Source organism: Bactrocera latifrons, unplaced genomic scaffold, assembly GCF_001853355.1.
Source record: "Bactrocera latifrons isolate USDA-ARS-PBARC rearing strain unplaced genomic scaffold, ASM185335v1 scaffold_59, whole genome shotgun sequence".
Lineage (NCBI taxonomy): Eukaryota > Metazoa > Arthropoda > Insecta > Diptera > Tephritidae > Bactrocera > Bactrocera latifrons.
The window spans coordinates 661484-681042 of record NW_017537256.1 but is presented as its reverse complement, the minus strand read 5'-3'; the positions used below and the strand labels follow the sequence as shown (position 1 = coordinate 681042).

Here is a 19559-nt window from a genome sequence, read left to right as displayed (position 1 = left end):
CATTCAAATGCTGCCGACTTATAAATGTATTATCTCAATATTTGTAAAATTGTTCATATTATATGAAAAAATTGGGAAGAGCGACAAATAAAATATAAATGAAAGTGTAAAAAAAATTTAAAAATTTAAAAAAAGTTTTAAAAATTACAAAATGTAATGTACTTTCATTCGCCAATTGTTACGACCATTAGAGTAGCAGTAATTTTTAGTGTGCTACACCTAAACAGTCGGATATTTGTAAATTTAAAGCGTCGTCGACGTAACTGTACTTATGCCATGCACCAGTATAGTCGGCGGTAATTCGGCAGTCAACTCTGTAAGTAGCTCAATATAACGGGCACTGCGCTCTCTAAAGTCAGGTGTGCCTATTTGTGGTGGTGCAGCCAAATATATGAAGGAAACAGCTGTCTGGTCAGAACGTTCTCGTATTATTTGATTGGCTCTGAAACGAAATAGATAAAAAATAGTTCTTCGTGTGACTAAACTAACCGCACTATTATCATCATATGTCACTGTGTATGTATTCTCTATGTACTAACAATTTTTACACACTTGCAACATGTTGCTCTCGGGGCTGAAAATTTTGTAAAAATGGCCAGGCTCTCTAATATTTTTAGTGTTAAACTATTCAAGCAATAAAACATAATAATAACAATAAAATTCGCTTAATACAAATCCTATGTGAATTCGGACGATAATCTCACCCACTTTCTATATAAGGGAACTGTTAAAAATTTCTAAAAGCGCAATAAAAATAAATTATATTCGGGATTAGTACGGAAAGGTTTTATAGGAACCGGTGTCAAATATTTTCGATGTGCACAGCACCGCCCACATTAGGGTGAAAATCCATTCGTTCCCACGAGAGTCGGGTCTACCTAACCGGAAAGGACCCGGATTTTATCGGCATAATTCTGCCGCTCCTACAACAACAAAGTGAAAATCCATATCTCAGGACCTGCTGGGCCGATATCAATAAAAAAAACCAAGTTTTTTTCCATGTAACAAAATTTTAAATTCTATCTAATCCTTTCACTTTCCAGTATACAAATCAAGAACCTATCCATGTAAAATGCTACACAATAACGTTTCAAGAACTCACAAATTTGTAGACCCCAGTGCCTATGGCTGACTTTTTACCGAAAATATCGGTCAATCTGTGAGATATATGTATTATTGAAATACGAGAAAATGTTTCTTTGATAATAATTGTGTTAAAAATGGGTTGAATTGGATAAATTCTTCCCTTAGTTCTATATATAAGTTTTTCACCGGTTTTTATCTTTTTAGCAATATTTATGAATTGTTTTCTTTCACTATTTTTACTGTTATCAATAACAATTGACGCGAAGTAAATAACATAAATATATTTTAGTAAATTTGAAACAAATTCATATTTTTTTCAGAACCGAAAATTAGTACTATGGATTATTCAAATTTATTTTCCGTAGCTGTATGTCACTTTATATGTACGTATATTTATTCACATTTAGATTTTCATACACTGTAGATAACCATTTATGCTAATGAAGAAATATGTAAATAAAATTACTCACCTTTGCATATAAAGTAGTGAGCGATTGATATTTTCCTCAGTGATAACTTCATGATCTTCGTCGGCATGACTTGTGAATTGTTTCAGTATGCGCGAATGGCTTGTAAAGTCCGAATCGCTGTTCCATTCTTGAATCTGGAATAGTAAAATAAATGTAAATTAACTAATGTCATATGCTTTTACTTGCTACACCTAATTACCTCAATGATATCTGCCTCAATACGTAAACTCTTCAGTGATTGTTCCAGTTTCATTCTGGAAAAAGCATCCAACTGTGGCAATTGTGTGTCAAAAGAACTAAAGGGTAAAAATTTAAACATGTTAACTGAAAACAAATACAAAGAAGATGCCACAGCGTAAATTTGCATCACCTTATATTCGAAATTGCATTATTAGACTCGCAGAGAAAAACGCGCAAACGTAAATGTTTCCATTTGGCAAGCATATTTATTATCACGGCTAGTTGCATCATGAATAGTGAGACTACATCGAAAGGATTATTTGAATTTGGATTGAAAACGTTTATTGGCCAAACGTCTATATATCTTAAGTGTTTGCTCCTGTTAAATAAAGCATACCGATTTGCAAATTAGTTAAATTAACAGAGAACTGCATATTCTTACTTGGCAATAAAGTTTTTGTCCAAACGATGAAAGTGTCGACACAAGCATAAATTCTTCTTCATACGCAACACATCGCTCATAATCGCAACATATTCCGCAACATCAATATGTTTCTCTTCACCATCACGACGAATTGGAAAGTTTTGAATTTCGCCATGATTAAATCCTTCGGTTTTATAAGGCGAAGTGCCACTATAAAAGCATAAAAATAGTCATATGATTGCAATAGAATAAGGTATAGGACTTACGCCTCGAAGAAGTCCCTTGGCGTTTCACTGTCATAGAAACCTAAGATTATTGTATTCGGTTTCATTGCACCTATACCGGATAAACGTATTAGATGTTGTACACCTTCACGTATGGATTTGGCTAATGTCACTTCAGCAAAGGCCTTCACTTTCATATGATCCACGAATGAGAGCCAATATTTGTTTTCTTCGATCGTTGGATCTACGACGGCTGTATAGTCACCCACCTTTACATGTCCGATTACGTAGAGGCCACCCTTTTTCATGTCATTAACAAAGTCGACAAGAGGGCAACATGAACGAGGCGATGACACCAGCAATAACATTTGAGGGCGCCAGAATTTAACATGATCCTTTCGTGAATCCAACATTAGCAAGTACTTGCGTACCTAGAAACGAAATAAGTCTTTAGTAAATTAAGAAGAAAAACGTTAATTTCAGTAGTATCTCCTCTCATACATACCTGGTGAAACATGAGCGCTTGCGAAATAGAACCCCACTGTGCACCTTGTGAAGCTGGCGAAAACAAATGCAGCGCTATCACCAAAATTAAACACAAAATAATACTCGACGACGCGTATATTGGATTTATCACGAACATCATTATGAGTGTGCCAAGCAAACCAATCAGACAGGTATGCCAAGTGAAATATTTGAAGAGTGGACGAAAATTCGGTGCACCAGTTAACTCGATGCCCAAACAAGCCAAATTGGTTGCCAAATAGGAAAGCATAAATAATACTGAATTGACCTGTGCAATTGTATTCAACGAACCAATTAATAGAATGCATTCTACGAGCAACCAGCTTGTAAACACTGCCGCCACAGGATTACCCTTCCATGTGCCACGTAATACGAAATTCAAAAGCGAACCAAATACTTGATCTTTTGATAGTGCTTCCAATATACGACTTGAACCAATTAGATTACTTAGACCAGTAGAAAATGTAGCTGTAAGTATACCAATGGCTGTAAAGGGCGGCCAAAAGTTGACCGGCATAAGGAAGAGATAGTTATTTTGCATGGTTACGGCTGGTGTGGTAAATGCCATCAGGAATGACAATAAAATGTAAGAAACGAAAGTAAAGGAAACGGCCGATAAGGTGCCTGTTGGTATACTTCTCGATGGGCTCTTCAATTCGCCTGACATATTTGCACCGGCCATGATGCCGGTCACACCAGCGAACAACACACCAAATGTTGTGGCAAAATCAACCATTTTACCATTCGAAGTGTAATCTTCTACATAATGTGGATACAGATTGCCCATTAACGTATTACTGTCTATACCAGTATATGGCAGTTTCACCGTCAGATTATAGATTTTATTTTCTTTAGGGCGATCAATCTGAAAACAAAAAACATTACTACTATAGGTTTGGTAGGTATCTATGTAAAAAATAAAAATCAACTGATAATTTATTTATCAAATTAATGCATGTGTAGATAAATGTATAGTATACTTACTTCCTTTGGGCCTTCAGCTAGAAAACTTATATATGTGGCTAACAAACATATTGACACAATACCCAAAATTAATACCGACGTCTTAGCAAAGAGTGCCGCACCGATCAAACACACAACCAACATTGCTGTATTGATTATTGTGGAAAAAAGAAAACGCCACCATGTGCCATCAGGTAATAAGCCTTTACTGTCATGTGTAAAATATCCGCCGTCGCCAAAGTTTTCCATCATGCCCTCGGTACAACCAGATATAGCCATGGCACAACCAACAACATTGGCAAGAAAGAAAAGCGTACCAATCGAACCGCCAAACTCCAGGCCTAAGGTGCGACTTATCATGACTAAAAGTGAGATAAAACATAGTTTTAATAGTGTAATATATAAAAATAAACAATTACTCACAATAGACGCCACCTCCTTCCACGGCACCGTTAGTGGATATTGCACATACTGAAGCAACGGTAAACAAGAGAATTAAGTATGCGATAACAAATTGCAGTAGCGTCACATAAAGACCAGCATTGCCGACAATAAAGCCTAAAATTAAAAATATCAAAAACCATGGATACTATTTGTTCAACCACCCAAAAAAGCAATATTAAATAGATAATATACTATCTATTTGGTAAATGTAATCACATAGAAGTCTTATAATTAATGACTCAGAAAACTGTATCAGTATATTTTCGGTATACATACATATTTCAAATTTTGTAGGTAAACATATTTGAAAATATTTGAATATTTCCAGTAAAAGTTCGTTATTTAGAAACATATGTATGTACATATACACAGAGCAAAATTTGAATAATTATTTTCCGCAAAGCTAAAATATTTGTCTAATTGCTTGGCTGGCGTAGTTTTAAAATTATTTAGCTTTGTTGGAACATTTAACGGTAACGTAATCTATTATATTGCTTTCGAATTGGCAAAATTAGAATGTATCTACTTTGGAAATATATGAATATAAATGCTGCTGTCATCCGATGTTGTGCAGTTTACAATTGCGTTTTACCAATATACAGCCGTTATACTGATCAACACTATGAAGTAGTTCCTTAAAGCTTTTACCTCTCGAGAGACAAGGTCAAACCGCCCAATATATTCATCATATATTCATTAGCAGGCACAAAACTCGTTAGCTCCTCTATTGCAAAATGTGTTTTTTTTTTTTTACAAAGTCTCCGACTAAAGTATTAATTTAACACAATTGGAATTATTCATATGCATACATCTTATTATACATTTTTGAAGCAGGGTGATATAATGCGTTTCATATTTCTACAAATATATTTATATTTTGCTAATTAGAGCAATAGAATTCAAAATATAAAGCATTATCACCTACCACTTAAAGCGTATTTACATTTATTTATTGTATTTGCTGTTGTATGTAACAAATACATAACTACATGAATAGTATCTACTCACCCACACGTATGAAGACTAAAGCACTGAACATTGACAATGCTACTGGGCTAAATACGCCTGCAAAAGTGCCCAGCGTGCGACCGCTTCGATCGGGGTCCTGCATGCCAAACTCTACATATCCATGAACATCCGTATTCGTAGGAGAATGTATACCTCTCCCGCCAACACTGTTGTTGTTGGCTCCAAACAATGAGCCGAAAGAACGAAACATTGAGGAAGGCCCGCCGCTACGATGTGAAGCAATTGGTGCCGTCTCATCACTTGCAGCGGTCTCACCCCCACCATTTCGCCTCTCAACTGGCTGCTGGTTCATCTCAATTATGCCAGCTACAGGTTCTTCAGCGGCTGAACGCGACAATATGTGTGTTTTGCTCACACGAACGCCCACAAAAAAATAGAGTACCCAATTTTGGTCAGTAACTTACTGAACACAATTTATTTGTAGGTCTATGAAAGTATTTATAACTTCTTACTCGCAGAAGCACACAATCTTTATAAACTACCGTTTACTTGTTACTTAACTTTATAACTAATACACGATTTTCTCCAATTTACATTATTTGCATTCTCTATTGAAGACACTACGAAATAGAAAACAGGAAAATACAAAGTGTAATCTGGTTTATGCAAGTTGAAAAACGAACTGAATCATCAGCTGTCAGCAATAGAGCTGTTGGTGATGTTAAGAATGATGTGTGAAAGAGGAAAAAAAAACAGAGCAAAATAAACGAAAGAATCATAAACAAATAAAAAAGCTGTCATTGGATTGTTTATGATTGTTAAGCCATTTTCCAACACTCTATTTCCCACCGTATATTCATAAAACTCAATTATTTAAATATATTCTTGTTATTATACTAAAATGTATTGTGGTCTTATTATTTGAAAAAATATTAAATATTAATTGTTGTTATTCCAATTTACATATGGCCAAACTTCATAATTATTTAATCTCTTTTTAATTTACCGCTAGTTTTTATCAAATACTACTGATACATGTTACGTATATAAATTGTATATATCTAATTTTCTAAGGTTAGTCCCTTTGGGGAAATTTGGAAATGTAGGTAAGGCATTATGATCGTTATTGGTCGACAACGCAAAACTAGTAACTAAACATTTAGGGCAAAATTATTTACTTAAACACGATGACGTTGTTTACGTCAAGCTTTTCGGAAAATATCACCAGATCCATAGGAGTACCGTCGCTCTTTGGGATTCGCTACCAATATTTCCTCATCAAATTGCGAAATTCGTTGCATTTTGGGTCGCATAATGCTACGCACATCATTCAAAGAAATATCCATATCCTTAAACGCATTCAATATGAAAACAGCTAAAATTACTACGAAGAAGCCGCACACATCGCCTAATATATCTTCAAAACGCATATGTGTGAATTCTTTAAATAGTATTGCAGAGGCTGTTATCACAAGGGACGTGAACATAACATAATACACCGGTGTTACTATGCCTGTGTTGAAAACGTCCAAAGCTTTGTTTAAATAATTCATTTGAATAGCGATGAATGTTACGGTTACACATATCAAGAACCATGGCATCCAAGTCTTAAAATCGTTACCTGTGCCATTTAGAGTATCTCGAATTGCCAGTCCAAGCGCTTTGCACGACATTACAGTTAAAGAACCGATGCCTGAGCAAAGGTATATATACACCGTAACATTTGAATGCCCATATCGGGGAGCAATGAAAAGCGCGACATACACTGTTGAGCCAAGTATAGAAAGCACGTAGAAAATGAAACCTGGATCTTGTAATTTTTCAAATAGCATCTCTAAGTTTTCAACCTCTTTTTCTTTTGGTGAATGTATTACGATGATGGTAGATCCCAAGATACATAGAAGGCAACCAATTTTTCCCAAAAGATTCAGTTTTTCATTTAAAAATTTCGATGCCATTACTGCTGATATAATCACACTTAAAGCACCTAATGGTGTTACAAGCGAAGCAGGAGCGAACGCGTAAGCTGCGAAATTTGCGCCCTCACCGAGTGCCACTATAAATAGAATTTTTAAAGTCGCTTTCACATTTATGAAAATACTTAAATAATTACTTGTTAATAAGCCAGCCCACCAAATCCATTCTTTTAAATATCCATATCCACCAGCAGCTGCCCGCATCTCACCCTGTCTATTTAAACGCATCAGAGCTTTCTTCTTTATTATGAAACTGGAACCGATAAAAAAGCAAGAACTAATTGCTAACCCCACTCCAATGTAGAAGTCAACCTGGGAGTATAACTCAGACAACAACGGCATTTGGCTTGTTGAAGGTATAGAATTACTGCCATATCCGACAGCAGTTCCAGACGGTTCACTACTCATTTTGGTAGGTTTTATATCGTTGAATACTTTTACTTAAGTTTAGTAACAATTTCTTGAAAGAAAAATCTCAATATATCAATTAATAATAAATTTAGTTGAAGAATGCTTGAATAACTAAATTATGATAGGAGGATGACTCAGATTAAGCAAAACATGAAAATCGCGAATTGAGAAGAATGTTATCAATAAAGACAAATGTTACCACACATAAAAAATTATTTAAACCAAAACATTTCAGTTTTCTACAACAATCTTGAAAACGCAATTTTAAGATATTTCCCGTCAAAATTGGTAATTTTTTTTTCAAAAAAGCCGCTCTGCTGAACATTTACCTAAATTTCATTTGATAAATTATGAACTTTTATTAATAATAAATGAAAAGATAATAGCTATTTAAATTAACTTTGTTAATGTACTTGAAACATTTTTTAAATTCTGGCCACACTTCAGCTGTGTTATCTTGTTATCTATGTTATCTTGGTCTTCCGTTTTGTATTTTGTTTCGCGTCACACAATTATTTTTTTGATAGTACCTAAGTGAAAAGTTATGAATTTTCAGACAAGTTGCTGTCGCATTTGCCTTAAAAGTGAGTTGCTAATGTCTATATACCTTTACAGCTCCACTTTTCCATTGAGGCCTATTGAAATAGTAGAAAAATTGAATATATTCAAGGTTGGTGGCTTGCTTGCAACTTAACCGATGAACTGAAATTGATTATATTTAAATAAATGTTTACTCGATTTCTTTTGTAGTATGATGAAACATTGCCCACGCTCCTATGTCAGTCATGTTTGTACCGACTATTGGACGCATATAACTTGCAACAGCTTGCTGAAGCATCTGAACGCCGATTACGCGAATATATAGGGAATGGCACTGCTAGTGGCAGCCTGGGGATATGTGGAATAAGCACAAATACAATGTGAAATTAAATTGATTCACTATCATATCTATCAATTGATAAATTCAATTTAATTTCAACAGAAATCAGGACTCCTCATGCTTTTCTTCAACTGCACCAATTGCCGATGCCTGCAAGGATGTTAGTGGTACCTCTGCTATTTATAGCAATATATGCGACATGTTCGAACGCAGTACTATACAAACGAATAACGAAGTGATTAACGATAAAGTGTGCGCAGTGGCGGGCGAAGACATGCTGAATGATATCGAAATTGACGTCAGCAGTTTGACACGATCTGAAGCCAATGAGGATACATTGAATGAAGTTTTCGCAATCAAACATGCGCAGTTGAGTTTAAATAGAGAAATCAACTTGAAACCCGACTTTACTGGGGACCTGGCTATTTCGGTAATTTTTACCTGCTTCGTATATAAAACTCGAAATGATTTGATTTATATAATTTAGCCACCTATCAAGGCCAATATCGATTTGCCATTGAACGAAAAGCGCTCGGAATGCAGTAAACATTATGAAAACTCCAAACCCGTTGAAATAACCAAATTGCAATCAAGGGAAAAAACTTTCCTTTGCAAGGTATGTGTTCAGTTTTTTAAATATATCAACAATATGTAATTTAGAATAACTACAGTAGTAAAGTTAGTAATATACAAATTTATTCAACCTTTTTACGTGTTTTCATAAAATGTCGTAAAATGTTTTTCATATAAATTTTTATGACAAAGAAAATACTTATGTATATTACCTAAAGCTAAAAAACATTTCACATACTCTTAATGATCATATATTATAAATATTCGATCTAAATATATTACACACAAGAAGTATTAATAACGCCGTAATTTCTTAAGCAACAATCGCAAGAATACAGCACTAAAGTACATAATTGCAATTGCAATGAAGTAACAGCCGTAAATAAAAAATTGCTCACGTGGGCCTAGGCCATAACCCGTATCAGTCACCACTACTAGTGTGAGAATTGTCTGCAACACAAGAGCAGCTAGTGCGTTAATACCAAAAATCAAGCCAAAACTATCGTCAGACAAATTCTCTGCCACAATCGCACTAGCAGTAGTTATAACGAAGAAATATGAAATACCAAAAAGTATATACATAACATATGCAACCCAAACATAATTTGTTAGCGACGAAATGATAGTAAAAGCCCCCATAAATAGCGAACAGACAGTCAATATCCACATATGCCACTTTTTATGATGGCTAGTATTAGCGATTCCAGCCAACATAGCGCTGCCAGCACCCAAAAGAGTTACAATTGCTTCGACCGCGCCATTGTAGAAACTCTCGTGACTTGGATCTATTTCTTTCCACAGAAATTGCACATAAGAAATCACCTGCACTTGTCCACATGTGGCCAAAGCCCACCAAAAACTCCAACGAATCACGGTTCGATTAGTATATGCACTCACTATGTGATTCGCAATTAATTCATACGCATTGAACCATGAAAACTTCGGCGATACAGTAGTTATATCGCTGGAAGTAGATGTGATATCAGCAGCTATGCCATTTTTTGGTAAAACTAAAGTTGTTAAATATTTAAAAATAATAATTGTGTTTAATTGTGCATAAAAGTTGTATTGTAGGTACTCACCTTCTGTTTGTATAGCATGTGTAACCGAATTGTGTTTTGTTCTAACGTCTGTAAGTTCAGTACTTGGGCTTGTGTAGAAATACAAACTTCTATGTACTGGTGGCAAAAGTAAAGCAATTAAAAGCGAAACAATTTGCGAACCGAATGAGAAATAATGTAAGCCTTTGTAGTCCATAATTTCTGCAGAAACCAAAATTTGCGCTAATACTCCAGCTAAAAATTTTCCACATAAAATCGCCGAACGCGTATGGCCGGTAACAATTTGATATCGCTCTTTATCCACTTTGGCATAAATATATGTGTAATACGCAACCTCGGTGGCCATAAAAGTGCCGTAAAATACTTGACCCACTTGTAGCTCCCATATTTTATCTGTCCACAAGAGAATTGCGAAGAGTATTATACCTGAGCACGCGGATACGATAATGATCGGTTTGTATCGAAGTATGTCCGTTATTAGGAAAAAAATAGCTAGTTGTGCCAGCACAGCGTAAGTACCAAATGGATAAATCTCTTTATTAACCTGCTCGGCAGTAATATTATGCCACGGACCGCTCAAGTATTCGGTAACAAACGGTTCTGATGGGCGAAACTCACGAAAAAATCCAAACACCCATAACAACAATGAAATACGTAACCACGCTTGCATCTTAAGGGCGTAGAGTGACCGCCAAATGTTTGTCAGCAACTAAATAAAAATAAATAACATCGAACTATGCTCACACCTGCAGCAGCAATAACACGCTTCGCTCAACTAATGTGCGCAATCATGTCAGATCTCGCGCAGTGCCAAGGCGTAAATTAACCATACTTTATCACAGCTATCAAAGCAATTAAAATCAGAATTTTGCTGATTAAATAAGTGATTACTATACATTCGGCATCGCTCAGCTGATACGCGGCGCAAAGACAATACGAATATAAAGCGGCACAATGCCAGTACTTCTTTCTATAAAAACTAAGCTAAATAAACTGATCCACATACATACATACACATGTAAGTGAGTATAAAAGATTCTACTGATCAGAGTGTCAAATAAAGTGTTCGATCTTTCCGCAAAACTACCGTATAAAATATAATCCAATACTAAAAATGCCTTCGTTAATTGATTATATCATCAGTTAGCAAAAACTTTTACACTTATAAGGAAACAATAAAAATGCACTGCAAAAACTGAAGTACATACATACTTACAGTAATATATACAACTTAAAACACGTTTAAAAAACTTAATTTTTTTTGTTTTGACTTTTAATATTTCGTAGCAATGTCCACGGCAGTTTAAGCAATCTAGCAATTTACATATACACCAGCGTACACACACCGGCGAAAAGCGTTTTCAATGTGAAATTTGTGCAAATTTCTTTACCACATCCAGCAATTTGAAGGCACACAAGGCAACGCATTTAGAGCAACGTGAATACCTTTGCGGCCAATGCAATAGAGACTTTAAAACACTGCGTGAATTGCGCCGCCACGAGCCTGTCCATAAAACCGTAAAGGACAATGTGTGTGGAAAGTGTCAGAAGGCATTCACAAAACGGAGTTATTTAATGGAGCACATTTCGGCAATGCATCGAGACATTCGCCGCCACAAGTGTGCAGATTGTGGCAAATTTTTTGGCAGGCGATCAAATTTGGTTTCCCACATACGGTAATTTGATTTCAGGTAAAAGTTACTGAGATGTTTTATTTGATCGTTTCTTTTAGCATCCACTCAGGTGAAAAGCCTTTCCAATGTGAATTTTGTGAATGGAAATTTAATCAATCATCCACCTTGGCCCGCCATATGAAAAAACACTCTTCTAAAAAGTATAGCAAAAATCACAATTCTTACGCACAAACATAATTATAAATAAGTCCTTTTATATTACATATTTATACATAAATGTACATTGCTTTTATCTGTTTATTTTTTCTAGCAAAAATCTCAACTTTAATATTAAATCTACAGAGTTAAAAAAATCAACATTGGTGGACATCTTACAATCACCCGAAGCGATCGCACAGGACGTGGTTGACATGGATGATATAGGTATTAACGCTCAAAGTAACTTTAACGTACTGAATAATTTATCAAGTTTGAGTGATATACATTGCATGAGCAACGACGGCTTGAATACGGAACTTGAAAGCACATCAATTACCGAACCTACTGACGAAAAGGAGGCAATACAAAATAATGGAGGATATGAATTTACGAAGAACGATATTTTGGATTTCTCGACAAATCATGTAGTTTGTTAGTTACGTGCAGCTGATAGTATCAGCTTTGTTTATTGTACTCATCGTAGAGAGCCAAGAGCTCCCGACTTGTACGTGGTTGAACCGCATTTAAGGCGAACTCAAAATGCGTCCAATTTACACTTTCAGCGTCGAAACTATCCTCCAAACATTTCAAAGCTGCTTCTTGACATACAGCTTGTATCTCGGCGCCGGAATAACCTTCGGTGCGTTGGACAAGCAAATTTATGTCTACATCATCCGCCAGCGGCATAGGTAATAATTTAATGCGGAAGATTTCTTGTCGTGCTTCCGCATTAGGTAGCCCTACGTAGACAATGCGATCGAAGCGACCTGGGCGCAAAAGTGCTTTGTCAATCATATCAGGACGATTGGTCGCTGCTACGATGGTGACATTCTCCAAAGCTTCTACACCATCTATTTCCGTGAGTAATTGCGTAAGTACGCGTTCTTTAACGGATGTACCCGAACTGGAGCCGCCATCTGATCTCTCTCCACCAATAGCATCTATTTCATCAAAGAATACAATAGATGGTGACACCTGACGTGCCTTTCGGAAAACTTCACGTACCGCGCGCTCGGATTCGCCTACCCACATAGAGAAAAGTTCAGGTCCTTTTATGGAAAGAAAATTCAATTGGCTTTCGGTAGCCAGTGCTTTAGCGATCATCGTTTTGGAACAACCCGGTGGACCGAACATCAAAATGCCACGTGGCGGTTTTAAGCCCAAACGTTCAAATTTCTCAGGATGCAGCAACGGCCATTCTATTGCTTGCTTCAGCTTTAATTTCAACTCTGCCTGACCTCCTATATCACTCCAGTGCACATTCGGATTCTCTATAAGAACTTCACGCATCGCTGATGGTTTGATATGTGTCAGTGACGCATGCACATCATTTACGTCCAGAGCACGATTACCATCTTTCATTGCACGCAAGGCTGCCGCATATATAAGATTGGCTATATCAGCGCCAACGAAGCCATGTAATACTTGAGCCACAGCGTTGACGTCATCTAGGGAAAGTGTATGTACAATTTTGCGGAGTAGGCAATGAATAATGGCAGAGCGCTGTTTAGGCGTTGGAACACCAATTTCAATTTCACTATCCAAGCGACCACAGCGACGTGCATTCGGATTGAGTGTTTCGATTTGAGAAGTGGTAGCTAGTAAAAAGGTGCGTTGTGCCTCGTCCTTCCCACCGTTCAGCAAGTCTAGTATGTTTAGAAATGCGGTGCCGACACGTTTGGTCATTTCATTGTTTTCATATTTTGGGCACAAATTATGCACGTCTTCGATAATTATAAGTGTTGGTTGCGGATAGTTTTCGAAGGCTTTATCGAAATTAGCCTTTAAATTTTTCTCGGTTTCACCAAGAAATTTACTGAACAGCTCACTGGTATTAATTCGCATAATATTCCCACTGTCTGATTTGGCAGTGTTATCCCGTATAATTGAACACATAGCTTCGCAAATTAAACTTTTACCACAACCTGTCGGACCATGCAAGAGTAAAGCACGTGAAACTTTTACACCTAAAATAAATACATTAAATTCCTTATCAGAAATTCTTAAATACAGTATATATTATATGAAAATGAACATTTAGCACGATTTATTTCTTACCTGCAGGCACATATTTTAGTCCCAAAGCGATATCCATAACTTCTTCAACCATCTTAATTTGATTGCCCAATCCGCCGATATCCATTTTGTTTATACTACTCATTTGCGAGGAGCTTTCTTTAATTTCTGTAGATTTTGTTCGTTCTATATTAATTTTCGTACCTAAGGTAACTTCGAAGAACTTTGGTGTTGCGTCAGACTTCAAGGTTAAATTTTCAAATTTGTCGGTTAAAGGCAACTCAACATCTTTAGCACAAGAGTCTTCCAAAAAACTTCTCCACGAAACCACTTGCAAAATGAGCTTTTTGTTAAAAAAGTCCATGAAAATACGACTGTCTTTAGTAAATATCAAATTCTTTAATTCGAACTTCAATAGGCGCTCCACTTCCTTCACTTGGGCTTCGACCAGTTCTGTTGCTTCGCCGGACACTTGTGTTAAACATAAAACAACAGACTTTGCAACTGATACGCAACCTTCTGGCAGTGCAGTTATTTTGAGATTTTTTTCTCTGAACTGGGACCAATAATCGTTATAGTCTGTAAAATTAATTAATTAATACAAAATCATTATAACCAAAAACTTCATTTACCTCCTTCGTTGACAAAGATTGTTGTTAGAAACCTTTCAGGTATGGGCCAAACTAATCTCACCAGTCCCACAGAAACTGTTGTGTCTACTGGTCTTATTAGTACTCTTTGGCCTATGTATAAATTAGTAAGTTTCATAGCACCTTCCGAAATAAAAACTAAGTTGTTTACATATTTTATCGACACATCTTGTAATTGTTCAACATTAAAAGACCGCTTTTCTGCTCCAACTGTATATAATTTATTCTGATGAATATACTCCAATGGCTCCATAGAATCCTCTTTAATGGGACAGTACTTCTCGTGTGTCTCGCGATCCTTTGACGTAATATGTACATCGCAAATTTCGCAATGATACCATGTTGCTGCTTTGGCAGTTGTTTTCTTATTTGAACTTTTTGGAGGCATTAAAAAAAACTATTTGGAAGAAATTTGTTTACTAGTAAGCCGGCACGTGCAAGTGCAAGAAGATGTGAAACAGGTGATTTATAGTGTTGCCGTGCTCTATAAACGCGATAAAAAAAACAAGAAGCGTAATTTAAATTACGATTGTTCTTCGATTCCACAGTTAAATAATTATTATGGTATTATAGAGAATAATTGCACATTTTTCTAGTGACTTTCTCATAATTATTAATCAGAAATATAATAGAACTGAAATTCATTTTTAATTTACGCTCACACTTTACAAATACGGTAACTACATCTGTACAAATTTTCATCTTTTATGAATCATTCATTTTATTATTTTCATTTGCCGATCGTAAACAAACAACTGTTGCTAAGCAACAAACAAATACAAAATTTATGAGCAAAACAAAAACATTTTTCATCAATTAGCAATTAACGGTAACAAAACTTAACGATTTCAATGATGGATTGGGCAGAAGAATTAAAATTATCTATAAGAAAGGTAGAGTAAACCAGAATTTCCGTGTTTATAATTATCCTTAAATACTGCTGGTTAATTGTGTATTCTGCATAGAAAACTGCCCGTAAAGGGCGGCGCTCCAAAAGCCGTGATCCAGTTGGTGGAGCTACAACCAGTATCAACGTAACCAATCCCAATCAAAATGAAAAAGAAATAACTATCGATATAACATTGGATTTGCAAAAGAATTCGACCACTGCGACCAGCGACGAAACCGATGGCTCAAAGAAACCACCGCCACGACGCATATCGGGTGGTTGGGCTGATGTTGGCTTACTGAAGAGTTCAAAGTAAATAACAGTACAAATCGGGACGAATAAAAACTTTTATTTATCTTATCTCTTATACAATCATATTTTAGATCCAAGAAGGGAGCCTCATTTGATGAGTGAGTTTGAAAAGAATTAGCACGCACACACATTTACATATTTAAGTTATAAAATGATTTAATTAATATTTTCATACGTTCGTTTTAAGTGAACGCTTCCGAAGCGTGTCTCTCGCAAAGTCTCCTGTCGGCTCACCGCCGCGTGATGAAATACCGACTATTCCGGATATGGACGATTTAAAAGATGAAATTTTACTTAATGAAATTGTTGAACCACCTATGTACGCACAGAAGAAAAAAGTATAAAAAATTATAAATTGACAAGGTTCCGTTACAGTTCTAACCCCCAACGTTTAAACACTTTGAGCGAAATCAATTCGGATTTATTGAATCAGAGCGCATTTGCTTCATTGGAAAATGTTGATCTTACGATTTTGACACGCTGTTTGAAATTACCCGAAACCTTAGATGAACCGGACGAAGTATGGGAATGGGATAAATTATTTACAGAAGTAATTGCAGAGATACATTCCGATCAACAAAGTTTCGCAAGTGGACATAAAAAAGAAATTGGCCCAGATGAAATTCCACCGCCAATGTACTCTTAATTTGAATTGGTATAAAATTTGATATTTTTTATAATTTTAAAAATTAAAATTTTAATTATTAAGCTATTGTGGTGAAAATTGTTTGACATATCACTGAATCAGAATGTAGTAACATATTTATTATATTATTTCATATTAAATATTAGTTTTCATGCAAGTACATCTTGTGGTATTACTGCGTCGGGTAAGACATTATTTACCTCTATGGCTTCAGCTTCACCGGCAGGTTTGGCTGTTGTCGTCGATGACTCTTTTGTAGTTTCTTCATTTAACAATGTATTTTTTTGAAGTAGTTGTTGTAAATTGTCTTCCTGCACTAAGCCGTATTCATCAGCTAACTGCATCAGATCACAGATAATTGGCGACTCTACTACAAGTATGTACTGGCATGTCTTTGGTTCCAACAAATATATGGAAACCGAACTTGAACTACTACTGATCGGAGTACACATTAATTTAACATCTACCTCACGCGGAGCACCCGTACGATCGCAATGTGTTCCGCGATCATAGTGATGCCAAAGAGCTGTGGAATAACCACCACGTTTTGGCATTTTGTCCAAATTTTTTGCCAACCATTGACGATGTGAACTTTCGGAAAAGTACCCCAAAAATAGTTCCGACTCCAATTTTTTATCCTTGTGAAATTGACGTACATGACGACCATAGCAAAATTCATATTTCCACCAACCAGTACCCTAAAAACATATTTTTATGCATATTATATAAAACATAAGTATGTATAAGTGAAGATTTTTGTATTCACCCCAGTCAAACAATTACTACCCGATATGAATTCTTTTATAGGTGTTAAGTCCGTAATTGGTGCTTTTGGTAGATTTGGCAAAACTTCATTCTCGGCTGCGGGCGGCGTAGGTACATCAACACCAGCACCAATCATTAACTCATGAACAAGCTTATCAACATCCGGTCCGACTTTATTGAAGAAAGATAAACGTTCAGCTGCTGCGGCTGAACGTGCCAAAGCCATTGCAGCAGCGCTCGCATCATTCGATATGCGTAGTTCGTCATCTGCTGATTGCATTTCACTAAGCTCTTGGCGTAACATACTTAGTGGTTTATGTACATCGGTAAGCCCATTAAAACATTTAATTGAAACCTCTTTCAATTCTTCGGGATGGAAAGCAGGATTCATACAAAGCATATATGTAAGAATAATTGCTTCATAATTGCATGAAGATGTTTCTTTAAATGAATATATCTCGTTCTTGCCGTGAGGATAGCAAACGTAGCGAACACGTGTCGTACGTGGTGAATCAATAATATCACACATAGTTCCATCGGACATTTCCAGTTCAAAGTATGGATATCTGGTATTTTCAATTTTGGTGGTTTTATATTTAATGCCTGCCTTTCGATCAGTTTCCCATACTTTTGTAAGTTCTTCAGTCTTCTCCGGCGACCATTTGCCTAAATAATATTCCTGTAATTTTACGCTTTTTCCTGTAAAAAAAAAACAATCATATGTTTGGGTTTATAATATTGATTCACCAACCTTCTCTTTCTTCGTGCGATTGTCGCACATGTTGCCCATGGCAAATTTCATAAGACCAATAAGCTTCAATTCTGTATGAACAACTTTGGGTTGAGAACAAAGGTTGCAGTAATGTTAATGGTGCTAAAATGAACATCTATTCCTTTACAATTTGCATTTTTTCATTTTCAAACTGTGTTTACTTACACAGTTCAGGTTCCTCAGAAGTTTGCTCCTCTTTGCTGTCCTGTACAACTGGGATAACACAGTCATACTTTTCGTGATCATGAGTGTAAAAGGTTTGCAGTTGATTCTTTAAATCCTATGATAGCAGTGATATAAGTACTCGATATCAAACAAAGTTATTTACACTTACTGGGTCTTTTTCTAAATCCGGTACATCAAAGTCAATTTTATACAGGACAGAATCATCGAAATCCTTTGCCTCGTGGCTCATTAAACAGCTTGCACAAAGTACAATTAGTAGAATACATTTAGGGACTATATATTGAAAAAGTATCATCTTAAATCAAATATTTATTAATTTGTCATGTAATTACACTAATATTTCCGAAAAACTGAGTGATGTGTCTTTTCATTGCAATCTCAGCTGTGAATAACAGTTGCACTTGTCATATTCGATATAAAGCAAATGTAATATCGATAGATAACACGTTATAAGTTTGCGCAAACCTACATATATATTAGAAATGTTAACAATACCACCAACTCCCACTTAAATTGACAAAATATAACAAATATTCTTTAACTTAAACCTCGAGTCTGACTAAATTATGGCTAATCACTCTTCTATTTGATTCCAACTTAAATATTTGAAAGTTTTACACTCGTTGGCAACATCTTTTAAAATTCACCACGAAGCAAAATGGAATGCAAAATTGAAGCAATCCGCCTGCATCTGCAGAGAACGTTTATTTCTACGTTCTCTGGCAGCTGCAGCAACGAACAAAACGAATGCATACGAACGAATTTAACGAAAGAAAACGAATGAAAAGTGGAGAAGAATATCCGAGCGTCATATTTTAAGCGTTGCCATTTAAAAGTAGAAACATATCAAATTTGTTAATTTCACATATATATTTGAATTCAAATCAATTTAAATTGCTTCGTGTGTGATTCGTCGTTATTAATAATAATTTGTGAATTGCAGCTGGCAACTGTGTCATTAATAACTTGCAAACGCAATTACTTTTTCTCATCGGTCAATATATGACTAAACAACTGGCAGCACTGGTTATAGCGAAGTGGCGAACGAACGCTGTCTACAATTTTATTAATAAAAATGTTGTAAAATCAGAGGAATATATAACTTTTAGACTAAAAAAGAAAGTGCTGTTAAGCTAGTGAACTTGAGTGAAAGATATAGTTTAAGTTGCATTAATATTGATAACCGAGTGAAGAAGCACATCGGAAAGCATAGCATAGCGTTTGGGTTTGGCTTTGGCTTTTTAATAGTCGTTAGCTTTCACGAATTGTGTATGAGTTGATGCGCTTTTGTGAGAATAATATTCT

General features: G+C 35.8%; 7 protein-coding genes across 7 annotated transcripts; 2 read left to right on the top strand and 5 right to left on the bottom strand.

The window, feature by feature from the left end:
• On the bottom strand, positions 1–6121 carry LOC108974816 (solute carrier family 12 member 9). Its single transcript, XM_018942877.1, has 10 exons — positions 5325–6121; positions 4296–4430; positions 3894–4234; positions 2890–3774; positions 2427–2815; positions 2179–2370; positions 1927–2115; positions 1756–1852; positions 1557–1690; positions 1–442 (listed from the first exon to the last, which is right to left on the bottom strand). The coding sequence occupies exons 1-10, from the start codon at positions 5635–5637 to the stop codon at positions 244–246; spliced, it is 2874 nt and encodes a 957-aa protein (XP_018798422.1). The 5' UTR covers positions 5638–6121; the 3' UTR covers positions 1–243.
• A 36-nt stretch (positions 6122–6157) lies between these two features.
• Positions 6158–7811, bottom strand: LOC108974820 (magnesium transporter NIPA2). The gene is made up of 2 exons (XM_018942881.1): positions 7399–7811; positions 6158–7341 (listed from the first exon to the last, which is right to left on the bottom strand). The coding sequence occupies exons 1-2, from the start codon at positions 7667–7669 to the stop codon at positions 6488–6490; spliced, it is 1125 nt and encodes a 374-aa protein (XP_018798426.1). The 5' UTR covers positions 7670–7811; the 3' UTR covers positions 6158–6487.
• A 298-nt stretch (positions 7812–8109) lies between these two features.
• On the top strand, positions 8110–12472 carry LOC108974818 (zinc finger protein 2 homolog). The gene is made up of 7 exons (XM_018942879.1): positions 8110–8342; positions 8423–8592; positions 8655–8982; positions 9040–9168; positions 11474–11862; positions 11919–12020; positions 12131–12472. The coding sequence occupies exons 1-7, from the start codon at positions 8217–8219 to the stop codon at positions 12453–12455; spliced, it is 1569 nt and encodes a 522-aa protein (XP_018798424.1). The 5' UTR covers positions 8110–8216; the 3' UTR covers positions 12456–12472.
• Positions 9284–11402, bottom strand: LOC108974819 (thiamine transporter 1). The gene is made up of 2 exons (XM_018942880.1): positions 10208–11402; positions 9284–10135 (listed from the first exon to the last, which is right to left on the bottom strand). Exons 1-2 carry the CDS (start codon positions 10854–10856, stop codon positions 9420–9422), a joined length of 1365 nt encoding a protein of 454 aa, XP_018798425.1. The 5' UTR covers positions 10857–11402; the 3' UTR covers positions 9284–9419.
• Positions 12473–12474: 2 nt separating the features above from the next.
• Positions 12475–15125, bottom strand: LOC108974817 (spermatogenesis-associated protein 5). The gene is made up of 3 exons (XM_018942878.1): positions 14667–15125; positions 14077–14613; positions 12475–13985 (listed from the first exon to the last, which is right to left on the bottom strand). Exons 1-3 carry the CDS (start codon positions 15070–15072, stop codon positions 12475–12477), a joined length of 2454 nt encoding a protein of 817 aa, XP_018798423.1. The 5' UTR covers positions 15073–15125.
• Positions 15126–15432: 307 nt separating this feature from the next.
• Positions 15433–16691, top strand: LOC108974851 (intraflagellar transport protein 43 homolog). Its single transcript, XM_018942942.1, has 5 exons — positions 15433–15577; positions 15650–15885; positions 15957–15983; positions 16073–16204; positions 16261–16691. Exons 1-5 carry the CDS (start codon positions 15536–15538, stop codon positions 16529–16531), a joined length of 708 nt encoding a protein of 235 aa, XP_018798487.1. The 5' UTR covers positions 15433–15535; the 3' UTR covers positions 16532–16691.
• LOC108974850 (endoplasmic reticulum lectin 1) lies at positions 16596–18822 on the bottom strand. The gene is made up of 5 exons (XM_018942941.1): positions 18403–18822; positions 18234–18348; positions 18048–18170; positions 17298–17995; positions 16596–17229 (listed from the first exon to the last, which is right to left on the bottom strand). Exons 1-5 carry the CDS (start codon positions 18547–18549, stop codon positions 16681–16683), a joined length of 1632 nt encoding a protein of 543 aa, XP_018798486.1. The 5' UTR covers positions 18550–18822; the 3' UTR covers positions 16596–16680.
• Positions 18823–19559: the final 737 nt, after the last annotated feature.

Excerpts from the sequence above, each read along its gene's own strand:
- LOC108974816 (XM_018942877.1), bottom strand. The coding sequence starts at position 5,637 with ATGAACCAGCAGCCAGTTGAGAGGCGAAATGGTGGGGGTGAGACCGCT. Across the intron at positions 2,816-2,889 it reads AAGCGCTCATGTTTCACCAG|GTACGCAAGTACTTGCTAAT; the intron begins GTATGTATGAGA and ends TTTCGTTTCTAG. Across the intron at positions 2,371-2,426 it reads CCAAGGGACTTCTTCGAGGC|TGGCACTTCGCCTTATAAAA; the intron begins GTAAGTCCTATA and ends ATGCTTTTATAG.
- LOC108974820 (XM_018942881.1), bottom strand. The coding sequence starts at position 7,669 with ATGAGTAGTGAACCGTCTGGAACTGCTGTCGGATATGGCAGTAATTCT. Across the intron at positions 7,342-7,398 it reads GTGGGCTGGCTTATTAACAA|TGGCACTCGGTGAGGGCGCA; the intron begins GTAATTATTTAA and ends TTCTATTTATAG.
- LOC108974818 (XM_018942879.1), top strand. The coding sequence starts at position 8,217 with ATGAATTTTCAGACAAGTTGCTGTCGCATTTGCCTTAAAAGTGAGTTG. Across the intron at positions 8,343-8,422 it reads AAAAATTGAATATATTCAAG|TATGATGAAACATTGCCCAC; the intron begins GTTGGTGGCTTG and ends TTTCTTTTGTAG. Across the intron at positions 12,021-12,130 it reads AAAAAACACTCTTCTAAAAA|CAAAAATCTCAACTTTAATA; the intron begins GTATAGCAAAAA and ends TATTTTTTCTAG.
- LOC108974819 (XM_018942880.1), bottom strand. The coding sequence starts at position 10,856 with ATGCAAGCGTGGTTACGTATTTCATTGTTGTTATGGGTGTTTGGATTT. Across the intron at positions 10,136-10,207 it reads ACATGCTATACAAACAGAAG|TTTTACCAAAAAATGGCATA; the intron begins GTGAGTACCTAC and ends TAACAACTTTAG.
- LOC108974817 (XM_018942878.1), bottom strand. The coding sequence starts at position 15,072 with ATGCCTCCAAAAAGTTCAAATAAGAAAACAACTGCCAAAGCAGCAACA. Across the intron at positions 14,614-14,666 it reads AATCTTTGTCAACGAAGGAG|ACTATAACGATTATTGGTCC; the intron begins GTAAATGAAGTT and ends TTAATTTTACAG. Across the intron at positions 13,986-14,076 it reads ACTAAAATATGTGCCTGCAG|GTGTAAAAGTTTCACGTGCT; the intron begins GTAAGAAATAAA and ends TATTTATTTTAG.
- LOC108974851 (XM_018942942.1), top strand. The coding sequence starts at position 15,536 with ATGATGGATTGGGCAGAAGAATTAAAATTATCTATAAGAAAG. Across the intron at positions 15,578-15,649 it reads TAAAATTATCTATAAGAAAG|AAAACTGCCCGTAAAGGGCG; the intron begins GTAGAGTAAACC and ends TATTCTGCATAG. Across the intron at positions 15,886-15,956 it reads GGCTTACTGAAGAGTTCAAA|ATCCAAGAAGGGAGCCTCAT; the intron begins GTAAATAACAGT and ends ATCATATTTTAG.
- LOC108974850 (XM_018942941.1), bottom strand. The coding sequence starts at position 18,549 with ATGATACTTTTTCAATATATAGTCCCTAAATGTATTCTACTAATTGTA. Across the intron at positions 18,349-18,402 it reads CGGATTTAGAAAAAGACCCA|GATTTAAAGAATCAACTGCA; the intron begins GTAAGTGTAAAT and ends CTGCTATCATAG. Across the intron at positions 17,996-18,047 it reads ATCGCACGAAGAAAGAGAAG|GAAAAAGCGTAAAATTACAG; the intron begins GTTGGTGAATCA and ends TTTTTTTTACAG.